A 21,372-nucleotide genomic window follows, 5' to 3' on the forward strand; every position below is an offset into this window, starting at 1 on the left:
ACATGTTCCTCACACCACTATCAACATTTTCTTTTTTCTACAGTGGTTTCCCTGTTAGTACCATAAGATACTCTCAGCTGAGGAAATGTTCCTTTTTAATAGACGACCTTTATGCCATACTGCAAATTCTCTATATTCTTGCTTCCCTTCCCTTCCCCCTGAGCCACAGTTCGGAGTCTGTCCTTGAACTCCCTGCACCTGTTGCAGACTGCAGAGGAGTATTCAGCCACTTCCTGTGCAGTTTCCCTGGGTGCTCTTCGTGCTATGTTTTCCATGTAACCAAGCCTCCACCCCTTCCCTTTGCTATCCTGGAGTAAGTGCCTCTCACTGCATGCAGTGAACCCCTGTGTTGGAGCTGTCCCTCCAACTCTGCAGGGAGGCTCAGCTTCTGCTTCACACTGTTCTTTTCTGTGCTTGTGCTGCATTTGGGAGGTATGTTGAGTGACCTTGCACTGATGTTTTTTCTACAATACAGAATTTCTTTTTCTTGTTATTCAAATAAACACAGAGAAAAGACTGGAAATCCTTAACTTTTTTGTTGTTGAACATCGTTTAGCACTGATAATAAAACATCAACCAAAGGAAGACTTTCCTGGGCCTTATCCTTAATCTACATCTCTCATCACTGCTTCAGTAAGTATCTGTCTTACGGAGTGCGAAGCTGATCTACTCATCTCTTTCCAGCAAGAGAGGCTAAGAGCAAGGCTGCTGGGAACACACACAGATGAGTGACTTTGGTTTAGCCTCCATGCTCAAGTCCAGACAGTTTACGGACTTCCTGTAGGCTGCAATCATCCTGTCTTGTCAACAGGGACTTCACTAAAGCTCCTGGTCCTCTGGCCTGGGTCTGTGCAGATGCCATTCTAGCTTGTACGGTTTACAGACCATCAGATGAAAGTCATGCAACACACTGGAACTCGGGGTTCCAAAGCCTCATCCTTATATGTCTCTTAGCCTAAAAATGGAGACAATTTTCCTGTGGCTAAGAAGTGGGAGAATGACCACACTACTTTCCTGTGGCTAAGAAATGGGAGAATTCCCATGCCTTTCAATAAGTGGGAAGAACAGTTTTCTACATCATGTTTAACCTTGCCATTTAATTTAGTCTCTAGCCTCCTACTCAGAGCTTCCCAAATATGTCATTTCCAAGTCCTTTCTTGTTAACTCAGAACATACTGATTTAAGCTGCACAAGCTAACAGACTTAAGACAGGCTCTGGGAAGTTGTTTACATTTGCACCAGGGTAGCATTCCTACCTCAGAGAGCAGACTAAAGTTCAGTGTACTGGGCCAGAGGACGCTGCTGTCATTTAGAAGTGCCACACACTGGCAGATGCACCACAAGAAGTATGTTAGGGAAATTCAGAAATGCAAATGACAACTCAGTTCCCTCACAAAATTTACTAGCTGGCTAGGAAATAAATCTTGCACCTATGAAGCAATGTGCAAATCATTATTCTAAAATTTTATCATTTTTAACATACACATTTCTACACAAAACCTAACAACACATACATTCTACTCTAAAGTAACTTTAATTCTGTTAGAAGTATTTTAATCTTCTCTCAATCAAAGCACAACCAAAGATATTTTAACAAGAAGTCATTACAAAAGAAAATATTTTTTGAGCTAGTCCAAATGGTACCCCATCCAGTAAATTATCCATCAGTCACTTGGAGTAACAAAGACACACAGAAGGAAATACCCCCGCAGAGACTCTTCCTCAGGCCTTTCCTCTGCACCATCCGAGTCTGACTGTTGCACTTTTCATCTCAGGCACTGTAGCTTTTGTTTCTGAAGATGTAATTTTGGTCTTTTTTTTATACTTGGCAGGTCTTAACCTTTTGAAGATGAGGAAAACAGCTATGATTTTGTTGTCCTTTCCTGCTAATTCTAACATATGTCAAATCTGCAGTGGCTTATTTTCTTCTTACAGGTCATGTTTTCCCTCTTGTCTCTGCCTCCCTAGTGCTGGAGTTTAGTATAGACACCACAATCACGCTTTCTCTTCTCTTTGAATGTCTGATAATCCCAAGCAGATGCCAGCAGGAACACTACAGCCGCTGAGGGCTAAATGCCTTACTTCTGTAACCCTGCATTGTTGTAAGGCTACAGTTAGATGAAGTACCTGTGTTTATGATGTGAGCCGGTTCTAAAGCGATGGCCAGCCTAAGACCTATCTGCTCCCACTACTGAGTCTTCCATTTACCGAAGGCTCTGTGAAGACTTTTCTTTCTAGTCTGGCGGGTGAAACAGGCATTATTATTAGGCCAGTGTGGTAGCCGCCACATGTGGTGTGATGCGCTTCCTGCACTCTCCCCTCCTGCTTTCCATTCTGATAGCCCTTGTCCAGTGGCTGCTTGCCATGGATAGCCTCTTCGTCTCAGCCTCTTCGTCTCAGCCTGTTTCCTTTCCTTTGGAGCCCAGTAGCCACCACTGTAATACAGACCTAGGTAGGCTACCTCTGGGCTTTCCCCTTCTCCTACACTCAAGCTGCCCACATCGTATCTACCAATAACTAGAAACACATTTTACCTGGAACCTCCAGTGGCCACACCTATTAGGATCCCAGAAGAAATTTCATACCAGGCAACACACAGACAGCACACTCTCCTAAGAACCAGAGAGGACAACAGAAGCCAAGGAACAAAACACCCACTCAACAAAGACAAGGCCAGATTTCAGCACCTAGAGTCATCCCAAATCCAGATGCCTAGATGCCAGTGTAAAAACAGAGTAACAAGCAAGACAATATATCTCCACTAGAACTCACCAACCCTACCACAGCAGACCCTGGGTACTGCAACACAGCTGAAACATAAGAAAAAGACCTTAAAGTAGCCTTTATGAATATGATAGAGGTCCTTGAAGAGGAAATTAGAAAGTCCCTTAAAGAAATCTATGAGAACACAAACAGGAAGGAAATGAATAAAACCACTGAAGACCTGAAAGTGGAAACAGAATCAATAAAGAAAACCCAAACTGAGGGAAATATGGCAATGAAAAATTTGGAAACTTGAACAGGAACCTCAGAGGCAAGCCTCACCAACAGAGATGCAAGAGAGATTCTCAGGCATTGAAGACACAAAAAGAAGAAATGGATACCTTGGCTAAAGAAAACGCTAAATATAAAAAAATTCCTGGCACAAAACATCCAAGGAGTCTGAAACACCATGAAGAGAGTAAATCTAAAAATAACAGGAATAGAAGAAGGAGAAGAAACTGCTGTGGGATGTGTTTCTGTAAGCTGTGAATATGTGTTGCTATGATTGATTAATAAAGAAGCTGCTCTGGCCTATGTTGAGTAAGGTTATAGCCAGACAGGAAATCCAAGAGAGAGACAGGGAGAAGAAAGGCAGAGGCAAAGGAGACACCAAAGGAGCAACAAGATGCCAGCAGTCCAGTAATGCCACAGCCATGTGGCAATATATAGATTAATAGGAATGGGTTAATTTAAGATCAAAGAGCTAGCTAGCCAGAAGCTTGAGCCATAGGCCATACAGTTTATAAATAATATAAGTCTTTGTGTGTTTACTTGGGACCAAACAGCTGTAGGACAGGGTAGGAGAGATTCATCCAGACAGGGGCCAGGCAGGACCGGAGAAATATCTGGCTACATTTGGCGTACCAACTTGGGGCTCTTGAATTTCCATAAGGTCTAAAAGAGCTTTAAAAGGGCTTCTAAACATAACAGCCAAAAACAGCTTCCTACTTGTGTCTCTCATGTGGGCCACAGTACAGAGACACCACAGCATTCGGGCTTGAGCACAGCATGGCAGATTCCAACTCAGTATACAGAGGTGTCTCCAAGCTTTGCAGCATGCTGTATGGTGGATTTAGCTTTTACTTATACAGACAAAAAAGGTTTGTGGGCCAGCTGCACGCTACCTGGTAGCAGCATGGACCCTAGAGTTGGCAGGGTAAGCATGACTCTCCTGGGTACCTCCACCATGTTGGGAAGCTGAAAGGGGAGGAGTCAGCAGCCAAGGCTACTGTGGTGGTACTAGCCATGCAGTTTAGCAGTTTAAAATCTCTCCTGGTCAGAGAAGAATTATAGATTCACAATGAGACAGATTCAGATGGAATAAAACTCTAAACAGTTTACATTGTATGTAAAAAGGTACACAAACTTGAGAGAGAGAGAGAGAGAAGAAAAAGGATATAGATAGTCATAAAAATAAAGTCATAAAAATAAAATAATATATAAAGAATATAGTAGGTCATGTAAAGATGGAAATAATTGCATAGAGAGTCTGGATTATGTTGTCTTTGGGATTTTTAACTGGAGAGAGACATTTGATTGTAAAGGCTGCTGAGTTAAACCAATATATATATTTTAAAGGTATCTTGACTTCAAAATTTGGGTCTAAGGATATGTTGCTTTGGAAAGGAGGCTCTGCTTTTCTTTCCACAGGAAGCAAGAAGCTGTGGATTTGTTCCAGGTTAAGATGGATCAGATTTGATCAAGCGAGACCTCCTGAATCTTAACAGATGGTATCTATCAGCAAAGGTTATAGATGGTCTTCCCAGGACTTGACCATTATCTTGAATTTTCTCAGGATCCCCATAAGATTAACAACACCCCCAATCAGCAGGAAGTAACCTAGAGGACTATGCCCACATTCCCCCCACCAAAAAAAAAAATAGACTATGGACATTTGTCTTTGTTTAGGGGGATAGTTAGAAATTGTTATTGGCCATAGTCAATCTCTTTCTAAAAGAAGAAAGGGGGATATGATATAGAAACATAGGGCATAGATATGATATGATAAAAGGGTAGATTATTGAATCTACTTTTAAAGAGCAACAACTTCTTTAAAATACCCTAGAGTTGGCAGGGTAACCATTACATTGCTGTGGATTTTAGTTTATTGATATAAATTTAAAGTTAATTTTGCTCTACTGTATATGTATTTCTACTCTTGTTTAAGGTATTATGTTTATGCAACTCATTTAAAATTGTAATGTATAATTAAGAAATACAGATTAATAATTAGTCATCTAGAATAATCAAACTTATAGTCATATTTGTTAAGTTTTCTAGGTATAAATAGATATATTTCAATTAAGCAGGTAATCTTCAAATACTTCAAAGACCTACAGAGTATATGGCCTTTAAAAATGTTTTAAGAACTTAGACTTTTCTGGACATTGAGAAATGCCTGCTCCTGGCAGAACCAATCTACTTCAGAAAAGATGATGGGCATTGAAGAAACTCCATATGGAGTTTGCTTTCCTTATGGCAAAAGTTAGCCATTTGGGCAAGAAACTGCTCTTGCCTGGACTGCCTGATAGTATGTTGTATAAACTAGACATGCAGGACCCATAGGAAAATGACCACTGAACTTTGCAAGGTGAGACTGTCCTTCAGGTTCCTGCTTTGCAGAGGAGACTGCCAGACATTCTGCAGGACACAGGGAGAAGCGACTGATGAACTTTGCCAATAGGCGAGACAATCCTTCAAATGTCTTGCTTCACTAAAAAGTCTTCCAGAGACTCTAGGCCTGTAGGCTGAAGATGGATGCCCCCAAAAAAGTTCAAGACCAGATGGTTTTAGCACAGAATTCTACCAGACTTTCAAAGAAGAATTGACACTAATACTCCTCAAATTATTCTACAGAACAGAAACAGAAAGACTATTTCTTTTTACGAGGAATAAAAATCAATTCATTTTATGAGGCCACAGTCATCCTGATATTCAAACCACAAAGACACAAAAGAAAGAGAATTACAAACCAATTTCCCTTATGAACATAGATGCAAAAAAAACTCAAAAAATATTTGCAAACTGAATCCAAGAACACATCAAAAAGATCATCCACCATGATCAAGTAGACTTCATCCCAGAGATGCAGGGATGGTTCAACATACATAATGTAATCTATTATGTAAGCAAAGTGAAAGACAAAAACCATGGGATCATCTCATTAGATGGAGAAAAGGCCTTTGACAAAATCCAATACCCCTTTATGAAAAAGTCCTGGAGACAACTGAAAGAAATCAAGGGAATACAAATCAAAAAGGAATAAGTCAAAGTATCTTTATTTGCAGATGATAAAATAGTATATATAAGTGACCCTAAAAATTGCACCAGGCAACTCCTACCCCTCATAAACACTTTCTGCAAAGTAGCTGGATACAAATTAACTCACAAAACTCAGTAGCCCTCCTATATACAAATGACAAATGGATTGAGAAAAAAAATCAGGGAAACACACCTTTCACAATAACCTCAAACAATATAAAAATCTTGAGTAATCTAACCAAGCAAATGAAAGGCTTATAATATATAAACTTTGATAGTGAAGAAAGAAATTGAAGAAGATATCAGAAGACAGAAAGTTCTCCCATGCTCCTGGATCCAAAGGATTAATGTAGTAAAAATTGCCATCCTGCCAAAGCAATCTACAGATTCAGTGCAATCAACACAATTCTTCACAGATCTTGAAAGGACATTTTTCAGCTTTATATGGAAACACACACAAAAAAACCCAGGATAGCTAAACAATCCTGAATAATAAAAGAACTTCTGGAGGTATCACTATCTCTGATTTCAAGTTGTACTACAGAGATATAATAATAAAAACAGTATGGTATTGGCACAAAAACAGACATGCTGATCAATGGAATCAAACTGAATACACAGACATAAATCCACACACCTACAAATATCTGATTTTTGATAAAGAAGTCAGGAAAAAAGACAGAGTCTTCAATAAATGGTGCTAGTCAAGCTGGATGGCTGAATGTACAAGAATACAAATAGATCCATACTTAGCAACCTGCACAAAAGACTCCACATGGATCAAATACCTCAACATAAAACCAGATACCCTGAACCTGATGGAAGAGAAAGTGAGAACTAGTCTTGAACACATTGGCACAGGAGACAACTTCCTGAACAGAGCACCATCAGCACAGGCACTAAGATCAACAATTAATAAATGGGACCTCATGAAACTGAAAAGCTTCTGCATGGCAAAGGACACTGTCATTCAGACAATGTGGCAGCCTACAGAATGGGAAAAGATTTTTACCAACTACACATCCGATAGAGGGCTAATATCTAGAATATATAAAGAACTAATAAAACTAGATATCAGAGTGGGAGACAAAGATCCACACGCTGGTCTGGGGCTCTCTGCCCCAAGTCCTGAGGAAACAATAGGGCCGCCAGGAGCCTTGGACTCTATTATTGTAGTTGAAATTCTCCTTGTCTATCCCGCCTATACTTCCTGCCTGGCTACTGGCCAATCAGCATTTTATTTATCAACCAATCAGAGCAACACATTCACAGCATACAGAACATCCCACAGCATACTATGGTGAGCAAATATATGGTGGGGTATGGAAGAGAGAGAGAGACACAGAGTGATTCATGTCTTGCAGAGAGGCAGATCCAAAGGTGAAGGTGGTGAGGAGTGGGCTGAGGTGGGTGGCCTTCTTGCCACCAGGGCCAGTGTTGTGTGGGCCTGGGCTGCTGCCAAGCCCAGCCTCTGCCATGGCCATGGTCTCTGCTGATGTCTGTGGTCTGTGGCTCCTGTTACCACTAAAGACCAAGAGGATAGGGCTGCACAGAGTCAGACCCACACCTTACTGGCTGTAGCATTAAGGAGAACTGTGGCCCTGCCCTCACCAGTGGCAGTACTCAAGAGAGAGCAGGTCCTGCACCTTGCAGCATGACAGAGCTGACCCTGTTTGTGGAGGCACGGGTGAGCTGGCCCTGAGGGTGAGAGAGTGGGAGGGCTGGTCCTGCCCACCTCGTCTGTCATGTGATGACATGGGTGAGGGAAAGGTGCATCCCCTTTCCCCCACCACCTATGTTAGGTAGGAGAGCTGGCCCTGAGGTCATGAGAACTGGTGAGCTGGCCCAGCATCTCACTGGCTGCAGCACTAGGAAGAACAGGCCCTGCCCCTCACCTGGGCAGCACAGTAGTACTGACCCTGTTGGCAGGGGTGCAGGTAAGCCCCCGAAGTCATGGGAGTGGGAGAGCTGGCTCCACACCCCTTGCCCACCAAGTGGTGGTGAGGTTGAGGGAAAGATGCCCTCCCTCCTCGCTCCTTGACACCTGTGGTAGACGAGAGAGCTGACCCTGCCCCTCACCAAGTGCAGTACTCTGGAGAGTGGACCCTGCACCACACCAGGGCACCACAATAGAGCTGGTCCTCTGGTAGGGACATGGGTAAGCCCACCTTGAGGGTGTGAGTGTGAGAGCTCTGGCTCCTACTACCTCATCTGCCTTAAGGTGTGAAAGTGAGGGGGAGATGCCCTCTCTACCCCACCACCTGTAGCAGCTAGGAGAGCTGGCCCTGAGGTCATGAGAATGGGTAACTGGCCTGACACCTCACTGGCGGGAGCACTTGGGAGAACAGCCCCTGTACCATGCCTGGGCAGCACAGTAGAGTTGGTCCTGCTGGCGGGGGCAAGGGTAAGCCCACCCCGAGGGCATGAGCATGGGAGAGATGTATGGTGATATTTTAGTTGTATTAAAATGTTATTTGTATGTTAATAAATAAAGTTGCCCGGGGGTCAGAGCTATTAGCAAGCCATAGGAAAGCAGGGCAGTGGTAGCGTACGCTTGTAATTCCAGCACTTAGTAGGCAGAGCTGGGTAAGTCTCTGTGTGTTCAGGGATACAGCCATTATTGGATACACATGCCTTTAATCTTAATACCAATCATGGAAAACCTGGAGGCCTATACAGACAGGCTGTGAGGAGGCGGTCATGTGGTTGGGTTTACAACCAATGAGAAGGCAGGACAGGAACTCTATATAAAGACTTTAACACAGGGGTAGCTCTGGTTCGGAGAGGTAGGACCACTGCAGGAGGAAGGGTAAGGTTTTGGCTCTTGGCTCTGACCTCTTGGCTTTCTTCTTTGCATTGGTTCTGTGTTTATTGTTTGATGGGAAGGTTGGATACATCTACAGAGATGCCTCCCCTTACCCTTTGCAGCCTGTAGCAGGCAGGAGAGCTAGCTCCTGGGTCATGAAATTGGAAGAGCTGGCCATGCCCCTCAACAGCTGCAGCACTCAGGAGAGCGGGCCCTGCACCTCACCTAGGCACCACAGTAGTGCTAATCCTGCCAGCAGGGGTGCAGGTAGGCCTGCCCTGAGGTGGTCAGAGTGGGAGAGCTGGCCCTATACCCCTCTTCTGCTATGTGGTGGCAAGGGCGAGGAAAAAAAAAAAAAAACCCTTGCTATTTGTTGTGGATTAGAGAGCTGACCCTGCACCTCACTTTGGCAACATTACAGAGCTGATCCCATTGACAGGGGCAAGGGTGAGCCAGCCCTGTGGGTGTGAGCATGAGAGATCTGGCCCTGAACCTCATCTGCAATATGGGTACATGGGCAAGGTAGAGAACAGTGCCCACCCCCATGTGCCCCTCAAGGCCTGTAGCAGGTGGGAGAACTGTTCCTGAGGTCACAAGAGGGAGAGAGCTGACCCTGCCTCTCATCAGCTGCAGCACTGGGCAGAGTGTTCCCTATACCTCATCTGGGCAACACAGTAAAACTGGCCCTGAGGACCTGAGAGCAGGAGAACCGGGCCTACCCCTTGCTGTTTACTGCATAGGGTGAGCAAGCCCAGGTGGTGCTGGAGAGCTCACCCTGGTATTGAGGATGAGGGACAGCTGGCAGGCTGACCAAACCAGAACCAGGGCTATAAATTGGCTCATCCCATCATCCATCCCATCTATGATCTACTGGAGTACATGAAGGGGCCAGTCCTACAGATCCAAAGCTGCAGGGTCTCCATGACAAAGGTCAACAACAGGATATCCAAGAGGAGCCCCAGTGAGTGCCCAGTATTGACAGTGTAGCAAAAACCAGAGTCCTCGAACAAGACCAATGACTCATTGCAATGAACACTAACAAGTAATGATATATGGACTAAACAGTAAACTGTGTGGCTCACTGCATCACTGCAGCTTCCACAATGAGATTTTTTTTTTCTTTTTTCTTTTAAATTTTATTTTGTTGTATCCTGGTGGGAGGTTGCAAGGGTAGAGGGCGGATGGGAAGGGACAGGGAGATGAGTGGGATCAAGATGCATGATGTAAAATCCACAAAGGATCAATAAAAATTAAATTAGAAAAAAATTTTAAAAAGCTAAATATCAAGAAAACAACCCAATGTAAAATAGAATTCTCAAAAATAGGAAAGTCAAATGGTTGAGAAACATTTAGAGAAATGTTCAATATCCTTAGCCATCAAGGAAATGCAAATCAAAACTATTGAGATTTCATCTTACAGTTGTCAGAATGGCTAAGATCAGTAACACAAGTGACAGCTAATGCTTATGAGAATGTAGAGAAAGAGGAACACTCATCCATTGCTGGTGGGAGTGCAAACCTATACAGCCTCTATGGAAAGAAGTGTGGCGGTTCCTCGGGAAGATGGGAATTATCTACCTCAAGACTTTGGGCATATACCCAAAGGATGCTTCATCCTACCACAGAGACACTTGTTCAACCGTGTTCATTGCTGCTCTATTCATAATAGTCAGAAATTGGAAACAATCTAGATGTCCCTCAACAGAAGAATGGATAAAGTAAATGTGGTACACTTACACAATGGAGTATTACTCAGCTGTTAAAAGAAAGAAAGTCACAGGTAAATGGATGGAACGAGGGGAAAAAAAATCATCCTGAATGAATTAGCCCAAACCCAGAAAGACAAATTTGGTATGTATACACTTATAAGTAGATATCTGCTGTTAAGTCAGTGATAACCAAGCTATGATCCATAGATCCATAGAGATTAGGTATGAAGTAAGAGACAAGGTGAAACAGATAGATCTCATTAGGAAGGGGAGGTAAAACAGAGAGTTATGGATAGATGAGGGAGGGGCTGGAACAGGAGGATCAAGTGGGAAGTGGGAGGGGAAAGGGAGATGAAGGAGCAGACCCAGGGAGAAACAGCTAAAATTAAGGAGTACAGGAGGAGTAGCATAGAAACTTCAGTAGAAGCTTCCTAAAATATACACTTATTTGAAGGCAATTTAAATGAAATCTAAATATAAATGGCCAAATAATCACCAAAATGAAATTGCAAAATCTGTCTGGGAGGACAGACACCCAACTAGGCATCTCTTGTCACCAAATGAACCCAGATTGGGTTACATCTAACTGAGGTGTTGGCTCAAGGGGTCCCATGGGAACCCCCAAACAACCCAGGCTGTTGCCAAGACTATAGGCTGCTCTTCCCAAAATGATGGCAAGGCCCCACTGCTGAAAACAACACCTACAGAACTCATTGAACATGGAAAAGTCGAGCTGCTGCCTATATAGAGCCTTTACCCCTGTTCTGGAGTCTTAGGCACAGAAAGGTACTCTGCATGCTACCAAAGGAGAAATGTAAACACCCACCTGGCCACAAACCCTTTGATCTACAATGCTGTCCTGCCTGCAAAATATGCTAGGACAATGGTAGCACAAACTTTATGGGAGTAACCAACTAATTTCTGATTTGACTTAAAGTCCACTCCATGAGATGAAACCCAGATCTAATACTGCTTAAGTAACCAGGAACTTGAGACTAGACAGCCCAGGGAACCTAGGGTAAAACCAGATACTATGTTTTGTTTTGTTTTTTCAAAGAGCAATAAAATGACTCGTAATGACATTCTGCTATACTCATAGATCAGTGCCTTGCTCAGCCATCATCAGAGAAGCTTCGTCCTGCAACAGAAGGGAACACATACAGAGACCCACAGACATTACAGAGAGAGTGAGAGATTTTGGGACACTCATCCCGAAATGTGATGTCTCCATCAAATCCCTCCCTTCAGGACTTAGGGAACCCTGTGAAAGAGGAGGCAGAAAGAGTGTAAGTGCCGAAGGGATGGAGGACACCAAGAAAACAAGGCCCTCTAAATCAACATGATCAAAGCTCGTATGAACTCAGAGACTGAGGCAGCATGCACAGGGTCTACAAGGGTTGGCTCGAGGTCCTCAGTGTCTGTTAAAGCTTCGAGTTCAGTGTTTTTATGGAATTCCTGAATGTGTGAATGAGTGGGTCTCTTGATTCTTTTGGCTTCTCTTGGGCTCTTTTCATTCTGTTTGTTTTGTCCAATTCTGATACATTAGTTTTTATCTTTTCATATTATATTTTATTATTACCCCTTAGAAGTCTCTTTGTTTTCTGAGAGACAGGGAGTGGAACTGGATGGGAGGAGAGCTGGAAAAGTGAAACTGTAATGAGAATATATTCTGTGAAGGAAAAAAGGAAAACAAACAAAACCCACACATAACATGACAGGATAAGACAGTGTATCCCCCTAAATCCATCACTCATATAGAGGTTTTCTCCAGTGAAAATTAGCTAGATGAACACAACTTAAAAAGAACAATCATAAACTTCAAAGAACTCAAGATGTTTAAAGAAGACTCCCTCCCCCCAAAAAAACTTTAATGGGAACAGCAATAAATGCCAGAGTGATGCCTAAGAAAACACAAACATACTGAACAAAATAAGGAAGGAAATGTAAGATTTGAAAACTGAACCAGAAAAGAAATACCAAAGAAAATGCACGCCAAAATAGGAGCTGGAAAACTCGGGGGAAAGCCTTACAATTAGAATGGACCAAGTGAGAACAAAGACTATCAGGACCTGAAGACAAAGTAGAGGAATTAGACCATACAAGCAAGCATATGAAAAAAATTAAAATACACAGAAGGAACATGCAGGGACTAAGGGAACATCAGAAGAGACCATGTCTTTGAATTATAGGCATAGATGAAAGTGAAGACTCTTCAGGAATGTCACTGACCATCTCTTCAATAAGATCATAGAAGAAATATTTTCCAAATTAAGGGAAGACAGACCACAGACACAAGCAGCACACAGCAGACCAAATAGACAAGACCAGAAAAGAAACTCCTCACAGCACAGCATAGTGAAAACACCCAGTACAAAGCAGAGTACCGGAAGCTGCAAAAGAAAGAACACAAATCCTACACAAAGGGAAACCTACCAGAGGCTGACTTCTCAATGGAAACTTTAGAAGAACATACTCCAAGTTCTAAAAGACCATGGTTGCCCACTCAGCTCAGAGTCGGCCAGAGTCCACATCAGCTCCCTCTCCCAGTGGTAGCCTGATGCCTCATCAAAGCCATAATCAGCACTCTTCTCCTTTGTTTCTACCACTCAGCACCCACTTCTGTTAAGTGCCTGATGTCAGTGTCTTGAAAACTGATGAAAACCGTATTTTATTATTCCTCAGTCATTGTTTCAGGTAAGAGGGTAACTTAATCCCTTAACCGCATCCTGCCTGGGAGATTTGTCTTTTCAAAAATGTTAGATTAAAAACTATCAGCCTTTACTTACAATGAACAGAAGCAAAACCTGATCCTTTTGGTAGACATCAACAAAGGCACTGTCCCATTGCCCTGGTACTTCTAAAATCTCACACTTTGTTAAGGAAATAAAACGTAAGACCACAAGTGATATGAAAACAGTTCCTACATTAACTCTCCATAGCATATTTAAGAAAATGCTTTAAAAAGCCTACAGGCTAGAGAGATGGCTCAGCAATTAAGAGAACTGGTTGCTCTTCCAGAGGACCCAGGTTCAATTCCCAGCACCCACAGGGCAGCTCATACCTGTCTGTAACCCTAGTTCCAGGGCTTCTGACCCCTCACATAGACATAACATGCAGGCAAAACACCAGCGAATATTAAATAAAAAAAAGCCTTACATACATAAACCTGATAATATTGTTTTCAGTTACTGAATTTCCCCCCATATAATCCTAAATATACATATGTCACTAACAAATTACTTCTGTGTATTCTAAAAGCCGTAGTTATTTCTAAAAGTCATGTCAAAAGACTGCACTTACGGAGCAATAGAGTCTACCCTTAGATTCTACAAAATAAAACCTAAGGACTTAACATCACACTTGAACTTCTTGCTAACCTCTAGCCCAAGTCTCTAGTGTGTGGAGGCTAGAGGACAACCTCTGAATTGTTCCTTGGGTCCTAGCCACCTTGTACTTTCAAACAGGTTTTCCCAAATGGCCTGGAACTCAATCGGCTGGACTGGCTGGCCAGAGAGCACAGGAACCAGCCTGTCACTACCTCCCCAGGGCTACAATTATAAGCAGATTGCTACCTACCATGTTTTTGGTTTGATTTAAATATGTGGGTATGGAATCTAAAATCAAACTTAAGTACTCAGGATTACAAGGCAAGCCTTTTATTGGCTCAGCCTCTTCTCTAGCCCCAGTTTTCCATTCTAAATAGTAATACTCTGAGGGCTCTAAGTGGATGGTAGTTTATGTTTTATCCTGCAGTTTGACTGAGATGGAGTTGAGCAGTAGTGCTGGCTTCCCTATGAGACAAGCAAGACAAATGTCAGTTTTTAATCCAGAATACACTTTTCCTTTAACATTCTTTATTGTACCACAGGCATCTCAGGGCTTGGAGGCTATATATACCACAATCAAGTTTCATGTCTAAATTGATGAAACTGAATTCTAACACTCAATAGAGAAGTCAACTTATTTAAAAGACATTACCAAAGCCATTTACAACTTGTTCAACTTGCCATATATGGACAGCTCACAAAGCAGAATCAAAATTCTCATGAAGATCAGCGTATGCACTCCTAAGAATGCTCACCACACCACCAAGTAGGTAGCACTTCAGCCTGAGCGCCTAAGTTTCCTTTTGACCTCAGAAAGGCAAGTGATACTTAGAAATCACTATGGCAGTTATACAACCTAGAGTTATTTTTCAGGAACAGCTAGAGTGAGGGAAACTATACAACAGGAACTCCAAATTACAGGTGACACATGAAAACCCTGAGCAAAGTCTGAGCCTGAGGGGCTAATCTGACTGGAAAGGCTTCTTACAGAAATTATCCAGAAGTCAGGCTGCAAATACAATCCAGAACTCTTAGAAATAAGGGTAGTATTTCTGTTTCTCTGCCTCATAGGCCATGCAGAAGGCCCAGATGAGCTGAGTTCAGCTGTTTATAACATAAGTTACATGTAAAGCTACTTATTATTTCCAAAATTAGGTTTCCAACAGCATGAGTGTGAGTATAGCATGAGAGTTTTTGTTCACACAGCTCTGAGAGAGGCTGCTCCTGCTTCACTGGAGGCCCTCTGTCCTGTCACTAATGCACTTGGCAGAGGCAGCACCGGATGAACCAGGGGCCTGCCTTGTAGGACACCCCTGCAGCACTGCAGGATGACTCTGCTGGCCCTGACTGTGGCAGTGAGCAAAGAAGGGCTCTCTCTTCGGCTATTGAACCTCTTCTGGTTCAGGAAGTAGAGCTAGAGTTCAGGAGCTAAATACACGTGAAAAAGACAAAAGGGGCTAATAAGCTTTCAAAATCAATCAATATTATGTGTCCTCATAGCAGTCACTGGCCTTTTCCTTCCACCAAATTGTGAAAGACCTATTGTAACATGAGGCAGCTACTGTGGAGGTCAGGCCACTGACTCCACTGTAACCTCTGACGAGCTCCGCTTTCACCCACCCTTGTTCTCTCTAACCTTTCCCCACAAGAAACTTAAAGTGACCATTCTCATCTACAAACCTGGTTATGTGAATCCCACGGTAAAGCTTTTCACTACCCTCAATATAAAATCCAAATCAGCTGACTTCACTCAAATTTTCAGCCACCTTTTAATCTACTTTCCCCTCTGTTCTCTTATATTCTAGCCATATTTGACTCTGTTTTCTCTAACTCATGCCATCTACTTTAGATGCAGTACCTGCATAGTACACAGTACTCACACCACACAGCTTTCTAACACACACCTGGCTGGCACTGGTGTCTTTCCTACGACAAGTTCCTCAGGAAGCAGAAGGTCAGCTTTGTATGGCTTCTGCATTCCTAGCTTCTAGCAGTGTCTGACTCCAGAAATGTTTGTGCAGTGACTGTCCAAATAAAAGCAGGAAAGGACCGAAAGAAAAAGAGCTAGGCTAGAGAAAGATAACTGTATCTATATAAAGTTTGAGGTAGCACTAGATGACTCTTGGCTCTTTATGAACTCAAGAAGTTAGGCTACACAAGGTAGCAGTATTTAGTGGGCTAAAGCAGGATATAAATTCTGGCCAGCCTGGACTACTCAGGGAGACCTTACCTAAAAGACACAAACTAAATCAACCTACCCCAAGTCTCAAGTTGATTCTTAGCACAATTAACATGCTCTGACATTAATCACATTTTTATCTTGTAATTATGATTCTGCCTACTAGGCACTGAGTCAGACCTGGAAATGTTTTTATTAGTCGATATCCTTTTTTTTTTTAAGCAGATTGCACTCTTAGTTCTCATGACCTAGAAAAAAAACTTTTAAAACTGAAATTTGGGCCGGGCGGTGGTGGCGCACGCCTTTAATCCCAGCACTTGGGAGGCAGAGCCAGGCGGATCTCTGTGAGTTCGAGGCCAGCCTGGTCTCCAAAGCGAGTTCCAGGAAAGGCACAAAGCTACACAGAGAAACCCTGTCTCGAAAAACCAAAAAAAAAAAAAAAAAAACCAAAAAAAAACCCTGAAATTTGGGGCTGGAGAGATGGCTCAGAGGTTAAGAACACTGGCTGTTCTTCCAGAGGTCCTGAGTTCAATTCCCAGCACCCACATGGTGGCTCACAACCATCTGTAATGAGATCTGGCTCCCTCTTCTGGCCTGCAGAAATACATGCAAACAGAACATTGTAAACAAAATAAATAAATAAATAAATAAACTGAAATTTGACTTTATGAAGAATACCTTCTCACATTCTTTCTTTAGCCATTATCTCATGGGTAAGTCTGTAGCATATGTACACATGCAGTTTATTTCAAGGTCCTTCCTGATGACATTGTGTTACAATTTAAAGGGAAATGTCAGCACTAATTTCAGTAGTCATTAAAACTAATACTTAAAGATAGTATAGCCATTAGTGCAGCTAGATGTAATGAAAAATGTACAAGAATTATTTAAGTTGTGGAACTGAGAATTTGCCATACCAAAAGAGCAAATTTACAGTGTGCATAGCAAACAAGATTCCTGTCTAATCATGCAGTTAATTTAAGGCTTGTGTAAGAATACATGTTAATTTTCAAGTTCAAGAATTAGACTTTTCCCCCATGAAAAGGATTTAAGTGCATTTTATACAAGGACAGAAGTACTGAGTGACCCTAAATGATTGAAGGAGGTCTTTTAACACAGTGTCTGCAGTACATTAATGACAATCACCGGGAGAATGATGTCAAACACTGCAGAGCGAGAACAGAAAAGGACGAAACTGCAGTTAACACTGCCACTTACCCAGGACCATCCATCCACGGCCACAAGCAGTCTGCTTACCTGTGACCGTCACACCGCCACCTTTCTGATCTTTGGCCACTTCCTGAACATGAGCTTCTTCGTCCACAATCACCTCTCTCCCTGACAACTGTAAATAAGCTCGTAGAGAAGATGGGGCCTTGACAGTAATAGAGCCTGTGGTAAATTTAGAGTAAAACAATACAAATCAATCAAATTCTAAATTTAATTGAAAATATTGCTCCTGCTCTACTGTTTTTCCTTCTCGGCATATTGATTTAAACAATAGTGGATTTTCTTTCTCCCAGGCAGTCAAAGTATCCTCTGAAAACATTCACCATGACTCTATCAGGAGTCTGGGCACCAGAACGTTATGAACTACTAGCTCTTCTTTTGCTAACATCCCTACCCACTCATCCATACCATAAAGGAGTAATTTACCACACACGTGGTACAAATAGGATATGCTGTCAGTGAGCATTTGCCAAGAGCCAGCCAATCGCCATCTGAACTTCAGGAAGTACCATTATCACTCCAATTTTAGAGTGGAGGATTTGTTCAGGTCCCCACTGCAGCTGCTGTCAGAATGGAGGTTTAGTGCAATGTGAAGCCTGTGCTTCAGTCCCTGGTGTTTCACACACCACGACCTCATTGTCCAGCAGGACCCATGTCCTCACTGAGCACTATGCCATATCAACCACAAGATCCTGTATGCTCAATTGTGCCTGGAGTGCAAGGAGAAAAAAAACAAGATTATTTGGATTCCAGTGACTAATGTTCCTTTAGAGTCAGATTTTTAAGTACTGGTGGCCAAACACACTCAGCTTTATTTTAGTGTAGTCTGCTCGCTGTTCTAAAGGAAGATTTTAAGATTCTAAAGGAATAAGTCAGAAAAAGTACTCCATCAGTTGTGAAATCCCTGTCAAAACAATCAGTGCAAGTTCACCAGCACACTCCTATTTCATCAGCTTCCTTCTGTTCTCATCAAATTTAGAGCCTTCTGCCATACAGTATCAGCTCATCTCTGGGACAAAGACAGGATGGCAGATACTCTGAGCCTTCCTTCTAGAATCCACTTATATCAGGGTCACAGTTTCCCTCCAGTCTGCTGAACATCAGCTTTGCACTTATGGCAGCAGGAAGTCTGGGTTAAGATGGACTTCCTGGGGCTGAAGAGATGGCTCAGTGGGTAAGACTCCTTTCTGAACAGCATGAGGACTTGAGTTCAAATCCTAGAACTCATTTAATAAGCTGGGCATGCCCATGTGTGCTGTAACCCACTGCTGGGGGAAAGGGTGGGAGGCAGGACTGCTGAGAAATTTCACTGGCTGCTAGCTTAGCTTTAGGTTCGGTGAAAGACCATGTCTCAAAGGATGGAGAGCAACAGGGCAGACACCCAACGTCCTCCTCTGGCCTCCATTCACACACGTGTGCACACACACCACACACACAAGATTTACGGACTCTCATTCATACAAAGAAGAGAGCCAGGTAGATAAACCTCTGTATCACCACCAGCCGACACTATCCTCTCAAAAATTCAGAAGTGAATTAATTCTAATAATGCCACAAACTGAAAGCATACTATGTGAGGGTTATTCATCTTCTTTATGACATGTTCAGTGGAAATCTCAGCACTCACACGCAAAGCTGGCTCCCAAGCTCAAACACAGACTTTCTGAAAGGATAAATAAGGTCATCCATCATGTTCACTCTCACAAGGACAATAAACAAGCATTCTAACATGTGTTCTCAGACCCTATGGCAAATGGTGCAGACCTCAGACACTCAAGTAGCTGGCCCTGAAGCCACAGCAAGACAGTAGACAGCAAAGCTGGAACAGATCGCCAAGGTCCTTGACCAACACTGAGCAAATGAACCCTGAAGATGAGATAGAAGTTGCTGTTTCTAGTTATCTCCAAGCTGCCGGGAACATGGTTACAGTAGGAAAAAACAAAATTATAATCCTAATCAAGTGTTGCAATATCAATATGTTGTTGGAACAATGCTATAATACTAAAAAATATTTTGAGTGAAGAGTGATAAACTTCAAAGTTTAAAAAAAAGTAGTTTGTTTTGATTTTTTATCTACTGAACAATGCAAGAAAAAACTTTCACAGAAGTGCTGTTTATTCAAAACTTTTTTTTATTCTGCTACTAGTTACATTCATGGTTAATAGTTTCCCTCTTGGGTCTTCATAAGAGAGTAAAATTATACGGCTAAGACTTTAATTGAGAATGGCCCTGTATATGGGGCCCTAAGTTTGAGTGCTTGGTCCCCAGCTGGTGGAACTGTGGGAAGGATTAGGAGGTGTGCCTTGTTGGAGGAGGTGTGTCACTGCAGGCAGGCTGTGAGGCTTCAAAAGCCCACACCTTTCCCAGTTAGCCCCTTGCTCGTGATCAAGATGTGAAGGCCCAGCTGCTGCTCAAGTGCCAGGTCTTCCTGCCGCTGCTGCCATGCTCCCCACTATGATGATCATGGACTTGAACCCTTTCAAACCGTGAGCCCCAAATAAATGACTTCTTTAATCAGTTGCCTTCGTCATAGTATTTTACCACAGCAACAGAAAAGTAACTAAGACAAAGTTAGCAATTTTTTGAGGACAAGATTGTATGGGCTGGTTTTGTGTGTCAACTTGACACCAGCTAGAGTTACAGAGGGAGGAGCTTCAGTTGAGAAAATGAATCCATAGGATTTAGCATTTTCTCAGTTAGTGATCAGTGGGGAAGGGCCCAGCCCATGGTGGGTGAGGCCATCCCTGGGCTGGTGGTCCTGAGTTCTGTAAGAAGGTGGGCTGAGCAAGCCATGGGAAGCAAGCCAGTAAGCAGCACCTCTCCATGGCCTCTGCATCAGCTCCTGTCTCCAGGATCCTGCCCTGTTTGAGTTCCTGTCCTGACTTCCTTCAGTAATGAACAGCAATGTGGAAGTGTAAGCCTAATAAACCCTTTCCTCCCCAACTTGGTTTTTTTTTTTTTCTATGTCAATGGTTTTGTATTTATTACTTCCTTGAATTCTTTTTTTTTTAAATTTATTTTAATTTATTTTGCAATACAATTCAGTTCTACATATCAGCCACGGATTCCCTTGTTCTCCCCCCTCCCGTCCCCCTCACCTTCCCCCCAACCACCCCCCCCATTCCCATCTCCTCCAGGGCAAAGCCTTCCCCACAGACTGAGGTCAACCTGGTAGACTCAGTTCAGGTAGGTCTAGTCCCCTCCTCCCAGGCCGAGCCAAACAATCCTGCATAGGCCCCAGGTTTCAAACAGCCAACTCATGCAATGAGCACAAGATCTGGTCCCACTGCCTGGGTGCCTCCCAAACAGATCAAGCCAAGCCAATTTGGTTTTTTGGTCATGGTGTTTGGTCGCAGCAGTAGAAACCCTAACTAAGACAAAGATCATATCCTATTTTAAAGACAACGAGCCAGAATCCTGAGAAATTCTGCCTGTGTGTCAGCACCAGTCTCAGTTCTACCCTGTGCTCAGGAGCTCTCCACTGATGCTGGTAAAGAGCCCTGACTGGACAGAAGTCTGCTCTGTGACACAGAAATGAACAATAGCAGGAACTCATTTCTGAGAGGAAATACCATCCTTGTAATACACAGTCCTATCCCAGCCAATATGCAAAAGGTTCTCTATTATTGTTTTTAATCTTTCTAAGTCTTTATACAGAAGTATAGTTCCTAATGTTCGGCACCTCAGTCCATATCGCTAAGCTATGCTGTCACTTGTGTATGCCTACAGAGAGAATTAGTTTTCAGAGGAATAAAAAGTATATTTAAGATGACTATTTAGATGCATGCAACTCTATTCAGCTTTCCAGTGAATAAAAATAAAATATGTGAACTCAAACTAAGTTACCTGATGAGAAATTATATAGACAAGTACATCAGAAGTCTGCTTTGGGGACCTTTGTGGGAACACTTGAGGACCACACTTGAAGACTACTGTTCTACAGTGACAGCAGGAGGGTCTCCACAGGCTGGCAAGAAAGCCTTAATTTAGAGATTATTTCCCCTACAAAGAATACTCTATTTCCTACATGACAAAACTGAAAAATCCACACAGAACATTAGAAATTCTACAGTATCAGTCAAAATATAATACCACGTT

At 42.7% G+C, this 21,372-nt stretch overlaps 1 protein-coding gene across 9 annotated transcripts in view; it reads right to left on the reverse strand.

Annotated features, from left to right (window-relative positions):
* Positions 1 to 21,372, reverse strand: part of Fam185a (family with sequence similarity 185 member A) — an 80,550-nt gene that overhangs the window by 34,277 nt on the left and 24,901 nt on the right. For 8 of the 9 annotated variants that reach the window (XR_008214455.1, XR_008214453.1, XR_008214454.1 and 5 more), the window contains one exon: positions 17,302 to 17,436. The exons of the other annotated variant lie outside the window; for it this stretch is intronic. Coding sequence is in view for 5 of the 8 variants with exons in the window: in XM_052720964.1 (XP_052576924.1) it covers positions 17,302 to 17,436 (135 nt within the window). In the remaining 3 variants the exon portion in view is untranslated. The remainder of the gene's footprint in view (positions 1 to 17,301; positions 17,437 to 21,372) is intronic. 9 annotated transcript variants of the gene reach the window in all.

Source organism: Peromyscus californicus, unplaced genomic scaffold (genome assembly GCF_007827085.1).
Source record: "Peromyscus californicus insignis strain IS unplaced genomic scaffold, ASM782708v3 Scaffold_6__1_contigs__length_162567912, whole genome shotgun sequence".
NCBI lineage: Eukaryota > Metazoa > Chordata > Mammalia > Rodentia > Cricetidae > Peromyscus > Peromyscus californicus.